The sequence below is a fragment of the Thalia democratica genome, chromosome 1 (assembly GCF_965202585.1).
Source record: "Thalia democratica chromosome 1, ktThaDemo2.hap1.1, whole genome shotgun sequence".
Taxonomy (NCBI): domain Eukaryota; kingdom Metazoa; phylum Chordata; class Thaliacea; order Salpida; family Salpidae; genus Thalia; species Thalia democratica.
Genome location: NC_139165.1, coordinates 64,466,165 through 64,492,204, shown reverse-complemented (window position 1 = coordinate 64,492,204; position 26,040 = coordinate 64,466,165). Strand labels below are relative to the sequence as shown.

At 25.0% G+C, this 26,040-nt stretch overlaps 1 protein-coding gene across 1 annotated transcript; it reads left to right on the top strand.

The window, feature by feature from the left end:
• The first annotated feature begins 10,387 nt into the window (after positions 1-10,387).
• On the top strand, positions 10,388-25,612 carry LOC145838041 (uncharacterized). Its single transcript, XM_082945570.1, has 3 exons — positions 10,388-11,266; positions 24,566-24,633; positions 25,514-25,612. The coding sequence occupies exons 1-3, from the start codon at positions 10,393-10,395 to the stop codon at positions 25,610-25,612; spliced, it is 1,041 nt and encodes a 346-aa protein (XP_082801696.1). The 5' UTR covers positions 10,388-10,392.
• The last annotated feature ends 428 nt before the right edge of the window (positions 25,613-26,040 follow it).

Sequence of the window (26,040 nt, the reverse complement as noted above, 5' to 3'; positions counted from 1 at the left end):
TAAAGAAGCTGAAGTCTTGTCTTGGTGGAACTCAAACAAGAAAAAATACACAAATCTTGCCAGGTTTGCAAAAAGGTATCTTTCGGCACCACCATCTTCTGTTTATTCTGAAAGCTTATTTTCAGAAGCTGGTTACTTGTACGAACAAAAGCGAAATCGATTGCATCCAAAAACCGGCGAAAAACTTTTATTTCTATATCACAACTTTAAAAAACAAGAATAGGTAGATTTTTTTGTTTTTTTTTTACAACGTTCTTTTTCCTAGTACTCAAATAATACATTTAGAGCAGTAACATTGTGTTTTTTTTTAACAAAATATTTGTAACAAACAGTTTTTACTAATTTATGGTATTATAATAATTAAATATTATAAGTTTGTTCTCTATTAAAACTACACAAAACTTAAATCAAAAAATAGATCCGAAACCGGATCCAGCCGAGTCTTAATTTGAAAAATTAGATCCGGATCTTAAGTAGTGGATTCGGTAGATCACTAGTTTTTTTCTATATAACTATTATCAGTATTGTTTTCTTCACCATGAAATATATTTACAGGCTTGCCAAAAAACCAGGACTTTGAAAATTTAGGCTAAAAAACCTTAGAATTTTTAACAATATTTCATGTTAAGTAATCAAATTTCGACTTGACACAAAAAATTTTTTATATAGACTAAATTTGTTTGTAATCATTAAAAATGTTATTTAAAAGAATCAGTTATCTGTTTACAGTATCTTTTTAATATACTATTTAAGACAGTTATTTACCTTAAACCTGATTTTATGTTAAAAATAAACTTATAGTTTTGATACCTGGAAGAATTTCATAAAACTTGAAAACATGTATCAAACACTTTTGACAACTTTGTATTTAACACAAATGTTAAGTTCAAAAGAAAGTTAATTTTGATGCTTTCTATTGTTAAACATTCATTGTCAAACTAGTTACAATGTCGTATTCTGTTATTAGTAATTCGAAAACAACAGTTAGATATTTAATTGCTTGGCTCTGGCTAGATTTCGGTCAAGAAAATAACGGAAAACTATAAGAAAAGCCTTGCTTAAGTTTATAGCAAGTGAATCTCTTTAAAGTATTTACTAATAACAAAATTTGTATCTGAAAAAAAAGAAAAGTAACACCACTAAAAAAATTTAAATTAATAAGCGATGAAGACAAAATTCAAACCTCATTAACAAAATAAATAAAAAAAGTTAGTATTTTACAGTTTTTGTTTGCGTCAGGCTAGATTTTTTTTTTAACTGCCATAACGTTAGCTTTTGAAAGTTCCAATGCTTGAAAATATTTTTTTAGTAAATTAAAAGTACTGTTTTTCTCATAAAATAAACTCTTAGTTTTTTAGCCTTCATTTTAATACAATAATGGCAAAATGCTTCGAAATTTGTGAGTTTCTAACGCAATTTTTAGAATTTTTTTTAAGAATAGATATTATAACTTCCTAACCAGAAATGCTCTTATCTGATAAATACACTGCTATATTTGCAAAAATTCTTGAATGCATTAGTTGTACGAAGGCAATTACATAAAATGAATGTATCCATGGTGGAAAATTAAAGTTTTTTAAGAATGGGTGATCATTCTTAAAAATAATTTTTTACATATGTCAGTAGCACTTGAATAACAGTTCATCTTCCCAAAATTTCGATGACATTTTCTGGAGGCCATTTTTAATTAAGTACATATTTTGAAAAAAAAGTGTGCTTAAAAGTTTTATTCTTAATAGAACTAATCTAAAAAGTTTTGTCGTTTTATCTAGTTATGAGCCAACCAACAGAGTTTCCGAAAAAGTTAGTCTAGTTTTTCAAAGTTTTGCGTACGAACTTTGTTTTTAGTAGATATGGTGTAGGATTGCTAAAAAGCCTGGAATTCGATAATTTATGCAAGAAGTCTTTATTTTCGAACAAAATTACTAAAAAACCTCGAATAAGTATTTTCACATGAAAAGCAATGAAATTTTGATTAGACGAAAAAGTTATATCATATTTAGAACATTTTTGTATCATTAATTTTTTTTAACACATTTAAAATGGCTTTAGGTATATTACAATGTTTTTATAATATTTTATACAGTTTTTTTTTACCTTAAATTAAATTTTATACTAAAAATAAAGCGAAAAACTTGTTCTTTAAAAAAACCCGAATGAAAATTAAAAGAAAACTAACCCTGTATAGTGAATGGGAGCAAATATAGAACGTCTTATAAGTAAATAGGTATAAATTTTAACTAACGATTATTATTATCATAAATAAAACTTTTTTAAATAATCACATAATTTAGTTAATATTCGTTTACCTTTCCATTCTATCTTTTTATTATTTTTTTTTTTTCTTAAAGTTTAAAAGATTAGATTAAAAAAACGTAATTTTCTAGCTCGTGAGAAATTGTAAAAGCATATGGTGTACGACTACCGAAAGGTTTTTTCAGGTGCTAGACCAAACTTTTTGAGCGTTCTGTAAAGAGTATAATACTTGGTACTATTTATATTCTTAATACATTGGTTACTTTTTATAAAATAAAAAAGACTTTAAATTCTTTAAGTTTAATTTATTAAATGCATTAGAAAATAGAAAAAAACGACAACTACGACTCCTATGGTTTGCAAATAAACTTTTAAAATATTAAAAATCCTTAAAAGTAAGTTAGAATTTTACCTTTAAAATATTATTACAAAACAATGGTTTCGTTTATTAAAGTGTAATTAAAATTGCGTAAGATTAATAGAAATTATTTTGATTCAGATAGATTTTAGGAACAATCATACTTAACTATTTATGACTCTATTTAAAATTTTAACATACATGTAGTAACGTTTTATAAATTAATTTAATTATTTTTTAAAAGTTTTATAGGTTAGTAACATAAGCATTTATTGTATAGCTTTTACTGATAAATAGTATAAATTGTATACTTTTATATTAAGCTGTTAAATAGGTAACTAAAAAAATATTGAAAAAAAAACCTATAGAAGTAAAAATATTCAAAGGGGCGACTGCAAAATTTCCTAACCTAGAGAAAAGTATGTTTTCATAGAAAAAAACTTTGTACTTTTTTTCATGGTAAAACTTTTGCTATAGATTATAAAAAATATTTTTAAAAGTTTAAATTTTACTTATTTCATATACTTTAAAAGACTAAAATTAAATAATTTATCACTTTTATAAAACTGAATTCGGCAGTTTTATACTCTTATTTTTAATTCAACTTAACCAAAAAATAGCTATCATTTTATTTTTTCAATAAATAAGAAACTTTATACTACTCACGCGATGACTAAGAAATATAGTTTTAACCGAAAAAGGTTAAGCTTTGGATGTGGTAGGTTAAAGGGTATAAGAACACAAAAGTAACTAAATGTTTTTTGACGAAAATAGAGCAAAAAAAAAGATTGTATTACTGTTTTTACTGTTTAAATCTTATAATAATCCGTATTATAATTAAAAAAAAAGTATTTGTTAATCAAATGAAATATCTTTTGACTTACTTTTTTTTCTTGAAAAATCTTTTTTTGGAAAAGCTCTAGTTATGCTTCAAAATAAAACTAAGAAAAGTATATGAAACAATAATAAAATTACAAAAACTAATTACAAAAATAAAATTAGTTTTATAATTGCCTTACCTACTTTAAATTTTTGCATCAAATAAGAATCTAAATTTACGTTTAAGTTTAGGTTAACGCGTAGGTGAGCACTAGAGCAATTATTCCAAAAATAAAGACTGTTTTTAAAAACTATTACGATCCGTTTACAAAAACTTAAAAGTACTGTGGAAATTTTGTTATATTTCTGATTTTTTCACATCTTATCTTACTTCAAAATTACTATTTAAAGCTCTATAAAATTTCTAATAATAATACAAATGGAGCTGTAAGAGTGTTTATTAATATACTTTTTAAACTGTTTAAAAGATTATCAATAAAAATAAATTCAAAGTAACTAATTTAATTAAGTGGTAATTTTACCTTTATAACTTAGCTTCTACAAGAGTTAAGTTTTCTTAAAAAACAATTTAAGGGCTAACTAAATGTTGATGTAGTTGTTTCAATATGCAGTTAAGTTTCCGTTATAAAATAAAACATAGGTGATTTGAGTTGTTAAACAAAAAAATAGCCCTTTAAGCTTTTTGTAAATAAAATTTAAGTTAAAAGTTTAACTCAATAGTTTTTAAGTATACAAAAAATAGTTTAACTTCATAGTTTAAAGCAGGGTTTCCCAAACTCATTTACTAAATCGCCCCCTTTTCAGAAATTTGAAAAAAATCGCCTCCCATGATTTATAAAGTATTTTTCTCTTCAGGAGTACGCACTTTTGAGCCAAAAAATTTCTATTAGAAATGTAATTTATTCTGGAACTTCTTATGCACGCACTTTTGGGCTGTGTTCAAAGTAATTTACAGGGCTTAAAAAAATATTTTATAGTTATTTTCTTATAATCCCAGTAAAGTGTATTAAAATACTTAAATATTAATAAGCCCTTTGTAATCTGTAATCAATTCTGTTCAAATATGAATTGTTTTGAAATTAATGAAACCTTTAGGTTAGTTGTGGACAACTTTTGTAGTCAACAAGTCATTTTTACTAAAAAATCCTTTCTAGTGTCGACTTGCTAAAAAATTTTCTTTCGGGCTGCATAACCTAAAAAACTAACATAGAAGAAAATTTAAAAACTCGAGCAAAATCGTAATTAATTTATTTATTATTATTGTGATCTAGGAAGTGTTATTGTGAACTGAAAACCAATTGAAAGCGTATTTCAAAGTATTAACTATCAAAAAGCTAAATTTATTTGTTTTGCACAAGTAGTTTTTAAGTTACTTAGCGGGCCGAAATTCGATTGGATCTGGACCGTACATTACCCATCTAAAATCTTAAGTGAAACCTGACATTATAATAATCTCTTATATAACGAATTTCGGAAATGCTAAGTAACTTATTTAAGTCGCACAACGTACTTAATTTATTTTATAAATAGGCATATTCTGAAATTACTTTAACATAGATTAGAAAATTACAAAAGAATGAACAGTTTGTTTTACACATAATGAAATAAATATTAAAACATCATTGCTGATCTAGTTTTAGGAAGTTTGACCGACTGGTTGATTATCTCACATGAAAAATGGTTTTACTAAAAGCTTCTGTTAATGCAGAAAAATTATTAATTTCATTCCTAAAAATTTCAATCAATAAGCAAGTTAGTTGTAAAGTTAAAAATTTAATTTTTAATTTTTTAAACTAAATGTTTCGTAGTAGAATACCATGAAACACTATTTCACTTGGAATAACTTTTAAAAAACTAAACCTTAATCCTAACAAAATTATATTTTCTTTACTTAAGTTAGAAAAATTAAAAATTAAAGTTTTCACAAATAATTTTGTGAACAGAATGTAATAAACTATATATTTTTTTTTGATTAAAATTTTGTTTTGTAACTGTAACAGTCTTTTCGATGACTTATTTAATTCTGTTCAAAAATGAGCTTGTTTTTTAGCTATCAACCTATAACAATTTAACAGAAGAAAAAAGTGAAAAATTATAAATTAGGTTTGAAATATTAAAATAAACAACACATTTTAATTGTAAAAATATATTGAACTAAGATAAAACAAAAAACAGCAGTACTATTAGTTTTAAATTTTTTAATATACAGATTTTTAACAATAATAAATCAAGTTAGAAAATAAAACTGACTTTAAGAATTTTTTAGTAAAATAGTTAAAGTCATTTCAAATAGAAACCTCAAATCTATACTCTTTTAAAGTCAAAAAATATTTTTTTACTTATACTGATTTTACAAGTAATAACAAAAATCTGTCAAATAAATAACTTTTAAACAAAGATTTTATTAACTATATAAAAAAAATGTTTAGTGTAATGTAAAACGACAAATATAAACTACAAATTTAACCAACTCAAAACATAACTATTAATAACTTTAAAACATATACCACTAAATAAAAACAGTAGACTTTCGCTTGAATTTGCACTTTGAACAAAATCAAAAAGTGCGAATTCAAAAATGCACTATCATTTTTTTAATAGCAAAATTCAGTATATTATAATGCAATTATGTTATGAATAAACGTAAAATCCACTAAAACATAAATAAAAATTAATTAAAAAAGATTGATCTATATAAGCTATTAAGTATAGTAAAATTTTTGCTTTGTTAATACTTAGTTAGTTATATACTTTATCTAATTTAAGTTTAAGAAATTATAAATTTGCACTTTTTGTTGAAAAAAGTTCGAACTCAAGAGGAAGTCTACCGTAATGAATATTCATTAGGCATTGAGCAAACCTGTTGTAGAATAAATAACTTAATAAAATTGTTATTATAAAAAGACTACTTAAATACAATACAAACCAGATTAAATAAGATATCTTTTTGAAAATAAACCAAAATTGAAAACCTAACAGAAAATAATGTCTGAAACTGAAGTCTAATCTAATGTGAAGGATAAGCTCCATGACTGCTTGCAACTTTTTTACATCTGGTTCTAAATCAGTCAAATAAAGCCTCAAGTCACCTCCTTTACAAATGTCTAGATTATATATTTTGCTCAAGATGTTGATAACTGAACTGAAAGCTTTCTTAACAACATAGCTAGAAGAAAAATTTACAAACAACAATCTAACTTCCTCTGAAATCATTGGAAATTTTTGCCTTAGTTTTTGTGGAGTCCAAAAGCTTTCATAACGTTTTTTGAAAAAAATTACGTTAAGTTAAAGGTCAGTTTGTAAGTCTAAGAAACATTCCTGTAAGTCAACGTTTACTTCGAAAAGATCTGCTGAGAACGGATCCATAATCCACTTCGGGACGTTTAATTGAAAAACGTCAGTAAAACGTTTTTCAATATCACATTAAAGCTGTTCAAGATGAGATGAAAATACTTCTACTTCACCTTCACTTTTAAGTTTTTTAAGTTTTCAAAACATGCAAACTGTGAAAACTGATTATTTTTAAAAATTTTACCTTACAGTTCAAGTTGGTTTCTGAAACTGGTTATCTTTTTTTTTTGAATTTTACAAGATTTAAGTTTTTACCTTGTAAAGTTTTGTTCAGATTGTTTATCTTACCATATAAGTCTGATATGTAAGTAATGTCTATTCTTGTTTTAACAGTATTGTCTGCCGATACCTTATCCTTTTCAGAAAAAAAAACCAATAGCTGAATTAAAAACAGCCAAAAATTTTCTAAACTGTTTCCTTTTGATAACCTTTTCACTTCTGTATATATTATCAACTTATTAAAAACCTCATCATTATTGCACAGCTGTTTAAACAGACGACTTTGTGAATGCATTTTTATTTTCTTGACAGCTTTTATCACATAGTTTAATGAGTCAAATGGACGCTCAAATTTTTTGCAGCTAAATATTTGTGATGTATATCGCAATGAATAGGAAATATATCAGGGTTAAACTCTTTGTAGTATGTCATTAATTCACGATACGTTCCTAGTATATTTCCATCTGTTGCAATTTCTATAAGATGTTTTGAAGGTATTTTATTTACTTCAAAATATATTTTAATTTTTCAAACACAAACCTTCCTGAGCTATGCGTTTCCATAGTTTGGAGAACGCAAGTTCTTCGTATGTTGTATCATCAACTATAAAACGCACGCAAACAATAAAAAGACATTTATTTTCTTGCAAAGAAGACTCGTCAACCTGCATCGAAAAAAAAATATTGCACAACATTCGAACTAACTTTTGTTCAACACGTTCTGACATTTCATCTTTACGTCTTTTTACAGTCTTGTTGATTAAAGAAATAGAACGTAAAACATCTTGAACATGTTTGTGATTTTACATTGTTTTGTTTTCTCATCTCGACGTTTTCTGAAAAACTCTACATTTTTATCTACATGTTAGGAATGAAATCTATACATTATTTAAACAAAATGGACTTTTTTGTTAAAGGTTTATCTCAGGGTCAAATATCTAATGGCAAGCAAAATTATTAAAATAACAAAAAAAAGTAAAAATTTTATGACTGCCCAAAATTATAAAATCGCCCCCCATTTGCCCCCTTTCCAGTAATAGCCCCCCCTTTCGCCCCTTTACTAAAATTCGCCCCCCGACTTACTAAAATCGCCCCCAGGGGGGCGATATCGCCCACTTTGGGAAACCATGGTTTAAAGTTTCAACCAAAATAAATTAAGTATGATTAAAATTTAGTTCGTGTATAGATATTTAACAAAAAAAAGTATAACTAACGGTCAAACGTTTTCCAAAGTTTGAAAAAAGACTTTTTTTATAAAACAATGCAGGGGCGTGTCTAGACATTTTTCAAAGGGGGCTCACAGTTTTTTTGTTCTTAATTCGCCGCTTAAGTACGCATTTCTTAGGTATGCACTCGCAGTTAAGTACGCATTGTGCGTACTACGCAATTTTTATCCGAAAAACTCTGTGTTTAAAATGCTTTTTTACTGCATAGAAAAAGTAAAAATGAATAAGTAATAATAGAAATATATTAGATTCTTTAATTTATTATACTGAAAACAATATTATAAAATAATTAAAACTAGAATAAATTTTTATAAAGAGAATTTCAATTTTGATTTAAATGTTAGTATAGATGGAGTTCTTACAAATATTTCTTTTAAATTTTAAATTATTTACACTTATATATCTATTTATAATAAAAGTAATTTTTTCAAGTAATTTAATCTATAAAATTTGAAATTTCACTAAAAAATGTTTAGACTTGTATGTACAATTAAATTAAAATATCTTTAAATTATAACTAAACGTTTGCCTGATGGTGCAGGGATTCTAATGGTGGTTTTTAAATTTCTCTAAATTGAAAATTTCAAAAAATCAAGAATTAACTTTGTGGCCAACAGATATGCAAAAATAAAATAACTTAAATAAAACATTAAAATACCATTAAATGATAAAAGAATAAATTGCCAGGTGGTGTAGTATTTGTCTAAAGATGATTTTGAAAACTCTTTTAATTGAACTTTTCAAAGTTTAAAAGCTTCACACAACATTATTATATACAATCAACTAAGTGAAACAAAAGTTTAAAGATTATATTGGACATTTTTTTAAGTAAAATTGAACTTACTAGTTGAAAAACAATACTTAATCAAAATTTGTTTACACAAGTAACAATTTATAATGGGAACTAAAAGCATATCCTAGTAAAAAGTTTCCCTGAAAAAAAAATGCTACTTAGAACTTTTACCTATTATCACGTCACCATTAAAATCCTATGAAATCTATTTTAGCTTGGCAAAAACGAGCATTTTTTGTTACGAAAACTTATAATCTTTCAGTGTTATAAATTCAACATTCATTATTCAAAGTTAATCGAATAACCAAAACAAAGTCAATAAACAACGATTTTAGTGATATTCTAAGAATTTATTTTTTCAGGGGGTTCACAGGAAATTAGTTAAAGCACGCCCCTGATACAATGGGTAAAATATTTGAAGCGATTTATTGTTTTATTAGACGAAAGAAAATATTGCCACCATAGGTCAGAAAACTAAAGCAAGGGAATTTTAAAGCTATTTAAAGCCATAGTTTATACTTTTTACTATAAGCTAACAAAAAACTATAGGTTCTTAACCTATATAATATATTCTTATTCTTCTGTAAAAGTCTAAAAAGACACTATTTATTAGTCACATAAAACCGTTGTTAGTAGTATTAACCGATCTCACTTTAATAAAAAATAAAAAAACTTTTTACGCTTAAAACGAGCTGATCCAAAAATAAACTAGAACTGAGTCACCAATTAACTTGACGTTGGTCATTAATTTTGATGATTCACTATACAAAACTAAATTTAAATTTCTCTAAAACTCGCATACTTTTATAGTAAAAACTATATTAACTTGTTTTAACTAGACTTTTTTTACTACTTAGATTATAAGTTAAAATTTGTAAGCTTTTTTTGGCTAGAGCTTTAATAGAATATTATGGTGTTTTGTAGAAGGAGTTTTAAGTGTATTACCTTAAAATCAAACTATCACGATAGTTTTCACATATTCTTAAGTATTTTTTTTTTTCAAAGCTTTTGAAAACATAACTTTTACACCAAAATTATAAACAGTAGAAGCACTTGGTTTTTGCTAAAAAAATTCAATTTTGTTATAAATGTGTAGTTGTTAACACAAAGTTTTAGTCGTTTTGTTTGTATTTCTAAGCATAAAAAATTCAAATTAGAATTTTTATAGTATAAATATAAGAAATATTAAAAAACTATAAGTTTCAGTTTTCCTTTAATAACACTTGTTATAAATTTTTATAGAGGTTTTTTATAAGTTTTTTGTTTACATTTTTGCTTTCATTTAACAATGATTTTAAAGGGAGACATCAAAAATTTTATTGTTTAGACATAAAAAACTATTTAATACATATGAATAATTCAACAACAAATGGTAGTAACTCGAAAAATAGTTTAGAAGAATCTACAACAAGAGCTTCTCAAGCAACAGCACTTGTATTGTCATTAGTTTTACTAATAGTCTCATTGTGGATCGCATCTTCAGTTATAATGTATGGAGTTCGAACGAAAAAGTGGAAATTTTATACAAAAGTTGTTTCTCAGAAAAATGCACTCGTATCTTTGTGTCTTGCTGCAGCAGGGCTGCTTATAACGAGCCTGAGGTTTATGACGACGGCTCTAATCGTCGCTATTGGATATACTTACGAAGAAAATGAAGAAGGCAACCGTGCATGTGAAATTTTGCTAGACTTTTCTGTAACTGTATATGCTTTCTCTATTGCTGCAATTTATTTCTTTGTGTGGTATCGTCAAAAGCTGTTTTATAGTCAACCAATGATGTCTCACTTAAAAACAAAAACAGTGATTTTTTTTTCACACAGCTTTGTAATTATTTTTCTGTGTTTTGGAGTTTCTTCGGTTATTCTGTTTGTAAATCCTGTAACGTACGAATTAAGCAAAAAGGATGGATGTAAAATTCTTGAGGAAGCTGAAAATGAACATTTGTCTAATTATTTAGTTGCTGCAACTTTAGTAACATCACAAGTTATTTTGCTTGGACTTTTACTTAACCCAACTATAGCACTAAGATCTGACTTATCTATTTCGTCGCTTGAAAAAACATCTAAAAGTATAATAACTAAAAACAAAAGGATTATGAGAGCAGCAAGGGCGGCTTGTCTTTGTACTTTAGTCTGCATAATATCAGATCTTCTGGCTGCATTCCTCGTTTCTTTTATTTTGACTGAGACTCGGAGTTCTTTTAGGAACTTGGTGTATGATTTTGGTTTGATTGTTAACGTTATTTCTATTGTATTTTGTTTTGAAAACTACAAAAAAATATTCACTAGTTTGGTTTGTACTAACAAAAAAAGCAATTTATCAAACTCACCAGTTTCGTTTTATATAACAAGTTAGCCAATAAAAACTTTCAATCAATTCAATAACAAAATGATAAATGTATTTAGTTACGTTTTCAACAGTTCTTACAGCTATACAAAAAATTTCAATGCAATTATAAAGCTTAAAATGAAATATGTAGTTTTAATTTTTTATTTTGTAGATTACCTTTTGAACAAAGATTTTATTTTTTTCGAAATGTTTCTCTACTTTTTTATCAATACTTGTCGAAATTTAGATTGTTTAGTTAAAACCCAAGCTAGGCGTACCTTGGCAAAACTTTTGTTTGATTGGTCTACGGAAAATACACTTATAGTACAAAGTAAAGCGAAAATAACTTAACAAATTGAAAATATTAATAAATGTTGTAAGCATAAAAAGTATAAACATTGGACTATATCCAAAGTCAACATGTTTGTGTACCATAAAAATGTCTTTGTTAGTTATTTTCTTTAGATTTAAAAATAACTATGTTCTCACTTATCGGGAGCTTGTATTTATTTCTGATCTTTTCAAAGTAAACAAAGACTTCGCAGCAATTGACTTTTAGCACTGTCATCGTTTTATCTTATTAAATGAATGACACAATAATAACTTACATTATTATTTACACTTTAAGATATTCTGTAATGTTATGTATTCTATATCATCAAACGTATAATAAATTGTTCCATAAATGCTTAATCAACTCAATACTTTTTATATTATTCTATAACCAATATATATTTTTTAAATTCCTTAAGATTAACTTTGTTATATTTTCAGTTTATTTTTAATGTTTTTCTTTTTTCAATTTTACATAATTCTGTAAATTTTCAATAATAAAGCATTTTGTTGAAGCGTCTATAAACTTTGAAAAAATCAACAGTCAGACGATACAATAGAAATAAAATAACTCTTTATAATATTTCATTCTTTAAAAAGTCAATTACTCTGACTAGCTGCGCAGCGTATTCAACAACGTAGTCCATTAAAATGATAAATTGGACACATTTAAAATCAAAGATGAAAATAAAAAAACATTAACATAAAGTGAAGTAGGATAAGGTAAAAAACTAAACAAAAACAATTGTTTTATATAAACCGCCTTAACCTCCAAAGAGCCATAATGTCCCGACTTTAAAAAAAGATTTTGCATCAAAATAGACTGCAATGTTAAAACTATTTTTTAGTCAAAGTTATGCTTTTTTAAACAAAACAAAAAATAGTTTGTTGTTTTGTCCTAAAAATGTAAAATAAAGCAAGGTTGAAGTTGAAAAATTTTAGAAAAATGAATAAAATTATTTACTAGAGGAATTTAGTAACCCTAGTTTTTGACCTTATACTTAAAAAAAGCAACAAACTTGTTTTGTTATACTTACTTATTACTCTAATAGCAGTCTGATTTTACTCTTTTGTAATGTTTAGATGAGTTTACTTTAGTGTGTAAAGTAAATATTTTGCTCTAAAAGTTTTATTTTAAATTAGAATTAAAAGCTTTTTAAACTAGCATGATAAAATTTAACACATATAGTTTAACAAAATAGTATTCTAAAGTTGAAAACTTTAAAAAAACTTTATCTGTATGAGTTTTTTACGTCGCTATGACAGAAACTTCAATGAACTGCATTTAGAATTTCATTCTATTTTTCAGCCGTCAAATAAAGTTAAAAAAGTGTAGGGGTAGAATACAAAATGTATATTAAAAAAATAAGTTAAAACAACTACAGTAATTTATTAACTTTACTAATATTAAGTAGCCGAATAAACAAAAGTAATATGGCATAAGCTGCGGTTTAATTTTATACATTTGTCTTAGTTTTTTTGGCTAAAACACAACAATTAATACATGCTTGCAAACCATATTTTTTCATTTTTTACAAACTACCTTAATTACAGCATTTCATGCGAAGTATCAGCTATTTATCTCTGATATATTTTTTACACTAATTGTTTCAAAGTGTTTCGAATGAATTCTTTTATTTTTAGAAAACAAAAAAGTTATTGTTTAAAATGAGATATATTTAATTTTCGCGATAGTTTTTAGATAACTTTAATTTTTCTATGAGGTCAAATTTTCTAAAGTTCACAAACCTGTGTATAAATTAAACTCTATTTTTATTCATATAGAAATTTTCAAGAATATAAAAAAATGCTGTTACATAAATCAAGTTATAACAAAAATAACTCAGTAAATTTTAAAGTTTATTTTGTTTTAAATGTTGTTTAAGCATAATTTATTTTAACTAACTTCGAACAAACAAAATATGTTACGTAACCAAAAAACAAAAAAAAATAGTTTTATATATTATTTTCTATTTGTCAAGTATAAACTTAAGCGAACATATGCACTACTGTTTCAAAAAACATCATATAATTATGTCGTTCAGTTCTAATTGTATTTAACTGAATTCCATAGATATTATTCTTTGAATTATGCTTAAAAGTCGTAAGTAAATAACGCAACTGCTTAAAAAATTTAAGCTTTAAAACTTTATACATTAACGAAAGTACGTCATTTTATTTACGATGTTGTGTATAACATGGAATAACATACAAGCTTACAATTAAAGCCTTATTAACATTTTAGTATTAAAACTTTTCAAAAATGTAGCAATAAGTGAAAGCTTTTTCGATTTAGAGAGTTATATAAAGTATTGACATCTTAAAATTTTTAATACTGATATATTTATAGTTTAAAATAATAAAGCATTTTTAAGATTAAAAACTCGTTTTATTCAAAGTTATTAAATTTGTAAGTAATACTTATACGGTAAAAATAATAATAAACTATCAAGAATTAGGTAGGTTGCTTATTTTTAGTCCTCTTCGTAAAATATTTAGTAAATGCCAAACAAAAAGTTATATATAAACTGTGAGATTTTTAAGTTTTAATTTTCTAAGCAGTTAAACTTCTAAACTATAACAATGTATAAAAATATAAAAATGTTCTTAACCACTATAATTAAATTATAAAAACGTTGCAGCTTTTCATCGAAAAACTTCTAAATAAGTTATTCTTTTTTTACTCAGGTTTGTTAAATTAAAATCATACTTAAATTCAAATCTTTTTATAATTAGTTTTATTGAAATTTTGATATTACAAAACTACTTTCTGATAGTATTTTACAAAGAAACTTTGTGTACCACACCCTATTAAAACATATTTATAGATTTAGATATTTCTTAACAATTTATTTGTATTTCTTTTATTTAATTTTTGTTTCAGTGTGGAAAAACTGAAGTTTGTTATCGTTACTTACAAAATTTTGTTATAATAATTATAATGTAGTACTTAAATTTTTAAAAACATCTAAAACTAGGAGTTTAAGGGATACATTACAATAATAACTTTTTTGTACTACTCAACGTTTTATAGCAATACTTTTTAGTTTTGATTTGAGCAAGAGTTTTTTTGTTATTAGATTTATTTATTTTACTTTAAAAAATTTTCACACTTCAACACTAAACAAATATTTTAGAAATCTTTTGTTCTAAATATATAGTTTTATACTTAAAAACTTTTTTTAGTAATACTATAATATATAACATGAAAAAATAGTTTTAGTATAGTGCATAGCTGAACTAGTACTATCACTGTTGTAAGTTTTCAAGTGTCTTGTTTAATTAGTTGTTACAAAAAATACTATATCTTATAATTTACTGTATTAAAGCTTGTTATTAAACTAAAATTATAATTTTTTTTTTTGAATAAACGGTATTTTGAAACATATGTATTTAATATATTAAAGCCTTTGAATAAATAATGAAAAACATATGTAAAATATTTTAGGTATTATGGCTGCTTTTTTATAATACATAGTACATTTTTAAACACCTAAAAAAGTAAATCATGTTAAACTTCAAAAGTAGCATATTTATTAAGAATAATGCATATGGTAAATTTTTACGCAATAGATTAAACAAATCGATGCGAGTATTTAGTAGGGAAATTATTTTGTGTAGGGAAAACTTCAAAAATAGACACTACTATACTAATTAGTTTTAGTTTGCGAAGTTGTATTAACAAAAAACTTGAATGTAAACTTTATGTAAAAAGGCTTAACAGTTAGTTTCTCAACTTGTTTATTTACATTATTATATTAAAATAGTTTCTTTTTAGCAAGTGTACTGAAATAAATAACATAAGGTTAATTAAAAAGCTTTACAAAACTTTGATATAGACTGATACTTTATTAACTTTAAATTACCTGCATTAGTTATGTTATATGATGTAGTATGAAAAAGTAAAGAAAAATGTTGTAATACTAATAACTGGCTTAGATAAGGGTTTCTAAAATTGACCAAAACGGCTCTTTAGGGGCAAAACTCTCAAGGAGGTAAATATTTAAAATAAATAACTAATAAAGAGGTGACATCTAATGAAAGGAAACAATTTTTATAAAATTTCTGCAAAATAGGCAATTATTGAAAAAAAAAAAAGAAAATTCTAGCTAAATCGTTTTATTTATGTTGTAAAAAATTTAAAATTAGTGACCTAGGATTTAATCTAAAAATAATCGAAAACATAAACAACCTGTTGCTAAATTAAACATAAGTAATAATATACTTTTAAACTATAAAGTTAATTTTTCAACAAAATATAATAATTTATTATTATTAAATAACTACTTTGTACAAACTAAATCTTCATAATTGACTTTAAACATAACAAATAGTTGTGTAAACCAGAATCAAAAGTTTTTACAACCTTTTTAAGCAAACGACTTGTTCAAAAATTAAATTTACACAGCTTTAATTTGTATACTTTCAATTATCATCAAAAATTTAAATAATAAATTTTGAAATGTAAAGCGATCGTTGAAGTATTTTGTGGTGTTTTGATAGTTTTTTTGAATACTTTTTTTTTAAACAACGTGCATTTTTATAGCAATTTTCTCAAAATTTTCTCAAAATTTTCATAATTTTTTAAGCTATATGGTAAAAAAAAAGTTTAACCTGAAAAACAATGGCCTAAAAAGTAATTTAAATATAAAAATAGATGGAACTTGGGTTAAATAAACTACTATTTTTTATATTTTGTCAAAAACTTATTTTACTCCTAAGGTATGTTAAGACACCAAATCAAGTAAGTAATATTTGAAAAATGCTAGAAATTTTTCTAACTTTACTATTCTAAAACTAAATATTTTAAAAGAGTTTTAGAACTTTTCCTTTTTCATGTTATAAATTTCTCTCATTAAATTTTCAAATAAAACCGCGAGCCATACAGCTGACATTTCTGTATAGCTTCTATAAAACAAGCATGCCGTATAAAATTTAATTTATTAGAATTTTAATTAGGCAGTGTTTTCTAAGCCTATCTAAAAATTATTTTGGTTTTTAAAATGAAAATATTGTTCAAACACTTGAGATTTGTTACAACACTGATTATAAACATTATATTTTTTTATTTTTCTACATATTTTGTTATACAGAACCTTGTTTGAAATAGTTACAGAATTTTCTACCTAAAAAAAGACATTAGGGTTCGATATAATAAAGGAATTAAAAAGAATATTTTTTTTTAAACTAGTTTTAATTAAAACAGGTTGCTTAACTAGTTTAAATCTTTCTTTGCTTTACTAGTTAGTATAGCAGCTATAACAATAAAAAAATTAATTTGGTTAAACATAAATATTTTTTCTTTAACTTTTTTTACTAAAAGAACTAATTTATCTAATTAATATGAGAAATTGACAATAAACTTGCATAAAAGTTAAAAAAGTAGAACTTGTAGAAAAATAGTTAAAAAAAATTAACACTATTCATAAGTTTGCTATTTTAATATGCTTTTTTCTCTTTAAGCTTGCTCTTTTTACTTTGTAGTAAAATTAAGTATGTATACTTTGAATAAATGTACTTAGTTCAATTTTTTTTCTTACGTATGTTTAGTGGTTACATGAAAATTCAAATTTGGACAACTCTAATTCTTAAAAAAAATATTTAAAAGACTATATCTCAATGAGTTAAATAAATTTAAAATAAGTTTCAATATATTTTAAAATTACTAAAAACAACTACCATTTTTACTTTATTTAAGCCATACCTCAAAAAATACTTAGTGTTTTGCAAAAAGAAAAAATGACTTGTAGATAATAATAGGACCTACGTGTGTATGTTTTATATTTGACAAATATCCATTATTTTTTTAGTTTTGGAACTTTCATTTTATTTTTAGAATTTGAGTTGTCAGAACTTGAATTGTCCAAATTTGAATAATCGTGCACTCAAGTTAAGTAATACAACGTAGCTTAAGTTACTCAGAAGCTTTATTGCTCATAAACTTTTTTAGAGTAAAAGTTGCCCTAAAACTATTATTCTAAAGCTATTTTGTTATTCAGAAATATTAAAATATATCGCATAACTTTAGGTGAGTGATTTAAACAACTAAAACTCATCTAATCAAACTAATTTGAAATGTGTTTAAAAATAAAAATAAGATAAATATTTTAGTTAAATATAACAACTAACTTTGTTTAAGAACATAATTTAAGTACGTCACATTTATAATAAACACTGGTTTATAAAAATACAGTATGCCTCTAGTTTAACTCTACTAATATTAAAGTTTAATTAAATTATTTTTTTCAGACCAAGAAAATTTTATTTAGAAAAAAAATATTTAGCGATGTCCCGTGATGCTCTAAAACAAAGCTCTTTAAAAATTCGAAGTAATGAAGTTAATGAAAATACACAGTAAAAAGCGTTTAAAGATAAAAACAAATATTTAGCACTTGAAAAATTGCTTTTTGAGTTTGAAAATGCAAGTATGAAAACAGAAGTTAGAAGTCCATGGGTTAAAATTGCGTGTGAAAACTATACAGAGTTGGTAAACAGACAATTAATTCACAGTACTAATGATAAAGCTGGTTCAAATTCTGTTACTTCATCTACCTATAGCATTGCCGGACCATCACCTTATTCTAGCATACAAAAAAGTAATGAACTGACCTATCAAAATGAATCATATTTATACTTTTTGAAACAGAAAGACTTAAAAAGCTTAAAAAAACATCAAGATTGTCTCAGTCATTATTCTGACAAAAAACTAGTTCACAACTGTTTTATCTATAATGATGATAATTTCTTGAATAAAAATTCAATAATACCAACGAGGAATTGTCAGTATTTTTCTGATGATGGAAATAGGGTACTTTCTACTATAAAATGGAAAGTAAAAATACGAAAAAACGGGTCCAGGTATATTACAAAGAAAAAATCAAAGGAAGAAAGCTACAAGAAAAAGTTGAGAAGAGATTGTAGTGAAAAACTAAAAGCTAATGATATAACAAAAGAACTAAACGAAAGTAAAAAAAAATACAATTCTAGAAAACTTAAAACCGAGCATTCAAATTTTACAAAAAATAAGTCTAAAAGAAGAAGAAAACTATTACTAATTGAAGATGTTAATGAAGTTCACGAACTTTTAAGGAAAACTAAAAACGATTTGGTAGCTAACTATATTTAGTTTAAATTTAATAAATTTTAAATAGTTGGTAACAGTAAAATTATCAAAACTGCTGATAAAAGACTTTTTAACTTCTAATAAACATTTATTCAAACTTGACGTTATTTTCTTACTCTTAAATTTTTCAAAAGTTTAATGAAATAAGAGCTATAAATTAATAAAGTACTGCGTCATCAGTAAATCATACTGCACCAAAAAAAAAATAAGTAGTCATCTGTAAGATTAATAACTACCGTAAACTTTCTAATTTTTATAACTTTCTTATATATAGTTAGACTTATTATAGAAATAGCCACTGCTGCAATTTTTCTCTATATGAAGATCAATAACAAAAACTTAAATATAAGAATAGATAAATTAGATGATTTATGGTTAAGTCACTAGTGAGCTTTTAAACACTATCTAGTGTTAATCTAGAGTATATATAAAGTTTTAAATATATTTTATATGCTTATAGCACAAGATAACGTTGCTTATTTTATTATAAATCAAATTCTTAGTTTTTGATAACCGATTTACTAGTATATTTTATTTTTCGACATTTTTAGAAAGTTATTTAAATATAAAATGTTTAACAGTCTCATTTTTCATAGTTTCATAGAGATTTCGTCTTAGATTTTCGACTTTGACTGTTGTTTTTTTAGAACATTATAGTTTTTATTTAAGTTTGATGTTCGACTCGATAACCAAGAGGTCTTTTCGTGCACTTAGGTCGTTAGACAAAAATTAATTTTGAGCATCCTTTCGCTTCTTTTTAATAAACTTACTACATTAAGCTTAAAATTTAGTTTATAAACTTAGATGAAGCTATAATTGTTTTTTTTTTTGGGACACGTTCAAAATCCACCCGCGATCAAAATCCACCCGCGTTCAAAATCCACCCAGTCAAATTCGAGAACCGCTTACCGAACGAGGGTACGGTAACATAATAGTGAAAAATATATAAAACTTTACTTTACTTAAAAATATTGCATTTTTTTATAATTTAAATGTTTCTAAAAAGTTTAGCGCAAAAGTAACTGAGAATTTATACTCAAAATAAAAATGTAATAAATATAATTTTTTTTTAAAGTTAATTTGTGCCAATTAAGTAAGTTTAAGTTTAAAAAATTGAAGCTTAAAAATGTGGTCAAAGGACCTGGTGTATATGGTCAAAAGACCTTTTGGTCAGTTATCTTTACTTTCTAATAAAAAACTTTTATGTTTACTAAATTTATCAAATATTATTTTTTATTTAGTGTCTTTAAGATTCACTATACAAATAACTTAAAAACAATTTAAAATCGATGATTAAAAGTTTAAATTACTTTAGATAAATTACTTAAATTACTTTACTACAATAGTTTAAATCTTTATAATTAAGTTATCATATTCATTAATTTTTTTTAATAAACTGTTTTTTTTTAATTTATACAATTTTAAAACTAATTTAGTAAAAACAAATCATACAGTTAAAAGCAGTTGAAATTAAATTCAAGTTCAAAAGATTTATATAAAACATTATGGTTTTCATATAAAAAACTAAATACTTGCAAATGAAATTAGTAAATTGTTTGTGACATTTAAAATGTTTAAGTAGCTGAAGTTTAAATAGATCAAGAAATCCAATGGTACTCTTTAAAATGAAAAATAAAACAGTATTGAACTATTTTTAAAGTGCAGTAACCTAATTGAAAAAATATGTGTTGAAAATTGTTTTTGTATTTCATGTTTAAAAAAAAGGTGCAAATCAAATATTTTATATACTACCAGGTTTCGTTGGCAAAAAAAATTGCGACCTTTTCAAGTATAAAATATACGAGCATTAACTTAGCTCGATTAGCATTTTTTGCAATTTTTAAAAAATGTCCAAACTTTGGATCCAATTATTTTCCTTGTCCTTAAAGCTAACGAAGATTTTTTTTAATTCTAGAGGACGCTACTTTGCCTTTAATTAAAAAAGTTCATTGAATTGGGGTTTGACTTTTTTATTGAGGCCCCTTAAAAAAATGTTTTTTTTGGACTTTTTTACTCCAACCGATGTTTTAGCCAAAAAATATTATTATTATTTTTATTTTAATATCCTTACTTTGTGTGTTTTCATTGGTCGGTGTTTTTTTTTTAATTTTCTAATAATTTAATATTATATATATACTAATATGCCCCATTATAAATTTCAAAGACTCTCAATTTTCTAACGGTCACTGTAACAAAAAAAAAATTAAACTTTTTTTAATACACTTAATTATGACTGTTTTAAATGGTCCATGCTTTTTGTTATCTAAACTGTTTTAATGTAAGACATGAACCACGGACGTTTTACTAAAATTATCATTGTTTGAACATGAAATCCCTCATAAAACTAATAAGAACTATCTATAAATTTTAATTTCAACCAAATATCAACAAAACTCATTGAAAAGGTCAAAAACCTATTTTGTACTAGTATTATATTCTTATTTAGGTTTTATCTGCTTTCCAGTTTCTGTGTATGCATGAGTTCATTAATTCAGTTCTTTTGTTGATGGAATTTGTATCAGACTCAAGTATTAATAAAGCTTCATTTAAGCACAACATGCATGTTATTATTCCTGATTTATATTTTTCTTCCTTTTCAGTATTTTCCAAGTTAATTTGTTGTTCTTGTTTTCATTTTTTAATTTGTATGTTAGTTTTGGAAGTTAAGTTAATTGTTTGTACTCGAGGTAGTTTTTGTCGTTTGGTTTGCTTTTATTTGTGGTATTGTGTGTTGCTATACGTTTTTTAGCTGATTAGTACTTAGTCTAATGTACATTTTTGAACGAGTGTGAAGTTAGCTTGGTAACGTTTTTCAAGAATTAAAAAAAAAAAGTCCAAACTTTAGATCTAATTATTTTCCTTATTTTAAAAGCTAAATAAAAACTTTTTTTTTATTTTAGAGAACGGTCCTTTGTCTTTTATTAAAAAAAAAATAAAATGGAATAAGGCTTGATTTTAAGTGTGGGGCCCCTTAGAAAAAATGAGTTTTTTTATCAGTTTTACTTAGCTCGAACTAAAAAAAAAGAAAAGTTTTCTTTTAATATTCAAATTTATTAACAAATCTGTACAACACTTTTTTTTTCCAACTGTTAATATTGATGAATTGTCTGTTTTTATTGTTGCCTGGTAAAAAACATTTATTGCCCTACATTCTCCTCCTTCCAGGGAGTATGTTTGTTTCTTTCTGCAGTTACATGATCCATCTTTGTTTGTTTTATTGTTGTTTATTAGTTTTTTGTTGTGTTTTTTTATTAATGTTTGTCATGCAGCTGTAACTTAATTTTATACTTTTTTTATATACTATTGCAAATTAATATCAATAGATTATTCTTTTTGTTTTATATTTTATTACACAAAGCTTTTCAAAGCTATACGAGTTTCATTCTCAAGTGATAAATTTTAAATGAAATTTGAAAAAAAAAATTGGTAAGTGAACAGCTAAAAAAATAAATTTAAATTATGACGTATGAAAAAATTCAAATAAATACAAAATTTAGAGATTTAACAAGTAAAACTAAAGTAAAGATATGTTTATTAAAAATTGTTAATAATTTTGTTTTTCCGTTTAATGCTATTTGCGTATTTAAATAGGGGCGCTATTCCTCAATCAAAATTGATTCCAGGCTGAGAGCTCGCTTTGCTTACATCGTTTCAAAACTTTAAAGATATGAACTATGTCAAAGTTTTGACAGGGTGTGCAATTAAAAAGATGTTCAAATATTGCGCCATTTTTATCTGTTCCGCAGTGGTCTGTAATTCGTCGGAATATTTGCCGTGATGTTTCTTCAATGTAAGAGATGCTCTGATCTGCAGAACAGGTTTATTTATAAATAATATTTGCGTCAAATACTTCCGAGCATTTACTTTTGTTGCTGAAGTAGTCAGAAACTTTTTTGCTGGTGTAGGCCGGTTTAATATTAATGTTGTGGTTTTGAAACATGGATGCGCATCGTTTTTGCAATCTTATTGAACAACTACCTACATTACGTAGATAACAACGAATAGCATCCATATTTCTATTGCTATCAAAAATTTTTATTGTGTACAAGGGGTCTACATAAAACTTTAATCATATAAGTTATATTTAAAGAAAACATCTACGGAAGTCATAAAAGCCGAAAGGAAAGGGCGGGCTTTGCTGATAAAACTAAGTCAGCAAATTTTTATGAGGTTTTTTTAATTTATTACCTTGTTCCTAAGTTAGGAATCCACCTTACCTAAAGATATTAAAAACTAATTATTAAAACATAATTTTTATAATAAATTAAAAAAAAACATTAAAAGCTTGTTTTCTGCTTTTTTTAGTTCAGACTGATTTTTAAATACTAGCCGAGCCGAAACCTGAACTTTCGTTGCTTACTAAACTTTAATTTTGTTTTTACCGTCTACAACTTTCAGCTTCTAATTAGTAAGACTGCAGGCGCTTGCCAAAGAACCAAACTAAGCTGCATGAACTTGAAACTATATTTTAGTATGAGTTTTTCTCACAAGATATGAAAGTCAAGGCTTTGGTCTTTATAACTTTGGTCGATGTTATATATTATTATTTGTTTGTTTGAGAAGTTTGCTTTAAAAACTGACCGACTTGCATAAAAAGGTAAAACTTTTTTTAAACGCTAGAGTCCCGGTAAGGGTCCAAAAAAGTTTTAGTCTAAAAAGATAAGCTAATATTTAAATATGTTTGCTAAATAATAGACTCTTGAACAAGTATTTCTTAAACAAATAGTTTTTTGATTGTGTACAATCTTGTTTTTTTTAATAATTTTTTTTGTTAAATTAATGGACAAACTGTTTAACATAGTTAAAATACGACATGTCAAAAATACTATACGCTTGACGATCAAAGTAAAACATTTTACAGCTTTTAAAAATATTAGACTTACGCCATACTTAAAATCTGGCAAGTACGGCGGGCAAAACTTTGTATAATTACTTCGAAAAGATGTTTATGATAAAAACAAAGTTTTGTTAAAAACTCTTTCTTTGTGTTTTTAAAAATCACCAAGTAAACTTTTTTTTGAGTTATAGTTAAGCTTAAAATATTTATTTTCGTTTAACTAAGGTATTAAAAGTAATGATAATTTCTACTGTACTCTTTTTTTATTAAACTAAAATATGTTCTCTTCAACGGAAATTAAGTATATTAAGACATTTCGACACAATTTTGCTTAAGTTTTTACAATCTTATACTTTTTCTGTTGTTTTTTTTAAATTTTATACGGATTAATCAACTTTTGTTAATTTTTTGATTAGACTATTTCATTTACAATCTATCAACTAAATTTTTTAGTGTTTAACTGAAAAACTTTTCAACCACAAGCAATACATTTAAAAAAATTTCAAGATAAAATTTTGTTAAGATGAAACGTCGTATAAGCTCTGATGGGAAATTCGACCTAACTTGCTTATTTTAATTGGAAATCTTTAAAGTAACCTTAAAAATAAAGTATCTATGTAAAGGTTAATGAATGTCGATTATGTTTTGGTTTTGGTGAAATTAGTGGTTTATTTTTCTAGCTGTTATTACTTAAGATAGTTAACAAAATTCTAAACACTTGGGATAAATAATTGTTAAGTATTATTATTTAGTTTTCAACAATTAAAAAAGTTAGTGACTCACTCTTCCTTCTCCAACAATGAATATTTAAAAACACTTTTTAAGTTTAACTTTCAAATATTCAGTTTGGCCATTTGACCTAGAAACCTCAAATCTTTTTTTTTTTTTTTTTTTTTTTAAAGGTAGAAAAACATCAGAAGAAACCCACTCTCCCCTCTACAACGATAAACGTTTTCTGAAGGTCATGCAAGTGAGTTTCAGCTCATCACGTGTTATTCCACCTGCCCTATCTTTTAAATTTACTAAGAAAAAAAAAAACTTTTTAATTAAAAATAAAACTAAATCTGTCTAAAAACAAAAAAAAAAAAACAAAAATGTTTAACTAACCAAAAATAAAAAACTAGTCCTAACCCTTTATTCAAAAAAACAAAAACCCTTGGTGACACGCCATTTGGCAAACACTCACAAGGCTAAAATCTCAACATCAAAAACCACAAAGTGTGGGAAAACCAATGAAGCTCAAATCCCCAAGTAAGTATCCACCGGCGCTACAACAAAACACACATCAACAATCCAATCATGTGATCACTGCCACCAGTGTGAACTCACAATCAGCTGTTGCAAACTCAGATAAACCAATATCTAATTTAAAGTATTTAGTTGTAGAAAAAACAAGCTAGACTAAAGAAAAACTGTAAGTAGGAAAAAAAGTAACTATTTGTATTAAAAAAAATAAAATATATATATACATTAACACTAAAATCAATAAAATTATAAGTGTTTTACAACTTCTTTAGTATTAACTTGGTTCAAAACTCAAAAAAAAAAAAAATAATAATAAACAAATAAATAAAATAAATAAGTAAGTAAAATAAATAAAATAGATATTAAATAAATAAACAAACTAAAAAAAATAAACATTTTGTACTAAATTTAAACTTTTACCTATAATATCTAATAAAAATAAAAAAATATATAAAAAAAATATATATATAAATAAATAAAATTTTAATAAATGAAATGATCTATCTTAAATCTAACACAATAACAAAATGAAAAACAAATAAAATATATTAACAATAAACAAAATTTATTTCAATAATTTATAACAATCACTCTTACATTAACAGGACATTCAGAAAATAAAGACCAACACACTACAATCTGATGCCCCAATAACATCAACCAAATTTCAACACAAACAAAACATACTTGCAGAAGCACTCTAAATCTACTCCTTGTAGTTATTCAACAAAAATTTTTTATATTTAAATTTAAAACAATCTTTTTTTAAGTTTTTAAAAGTTTCAGGGACACTAGACCAAAACTTGGGACCCAAATACCTAAAGCAGTTTAGGCCAAGTCTTGTTCTAGGTCTTTCAGTTATAAAATTCTTTTTCTTTGAAAATCTTGTATTGTGTGAGTGAATAGAGCTAGCAAGTGTAAATCTATTGTGTTCTACATCAAATCCTGTTATAGTATTACGCATCAACTTACAAATTTGCAATCTATACACATCATTTAATTTTAGTACACCAGTTTTTTCAAACAAAGGGTTTGTTGTGGTCAAGGCAGGCACACGACAAACATACCTAATTACTCTTTTTTGCATACAAACATTTGGTTTTAAGTAACAGTCAGCAGCACTACCCCAAGC

What these genes read in the sequence shown, in the direction of transcription:
- LOC145838041 (XM_082945570.1), top strand. Translation starts at nt 10,393, where the DNA reads ATGAATAATTCAACAACAAATGGTAGTAACTCGAAAAATAGTTTAGAA. An exon ending in GAACTTGGTGTATGATTTTG is followed by an intron (nt 11,267 to 24,565) that starts GTTTGATTGTTA and finishes TTTTTTTTAAAG; the next exon opens with GTAGAAAAACATCAGAAGAA. An exon ending in GTTTTCTGAAGGTCATGCAA is followed by an intron (nt 24,634 to 25,513) that starts GTGAGTTTCAGC and finishes TTACATTAACAG; the next exon opens with GACATTCAGAAAATAAAGAC.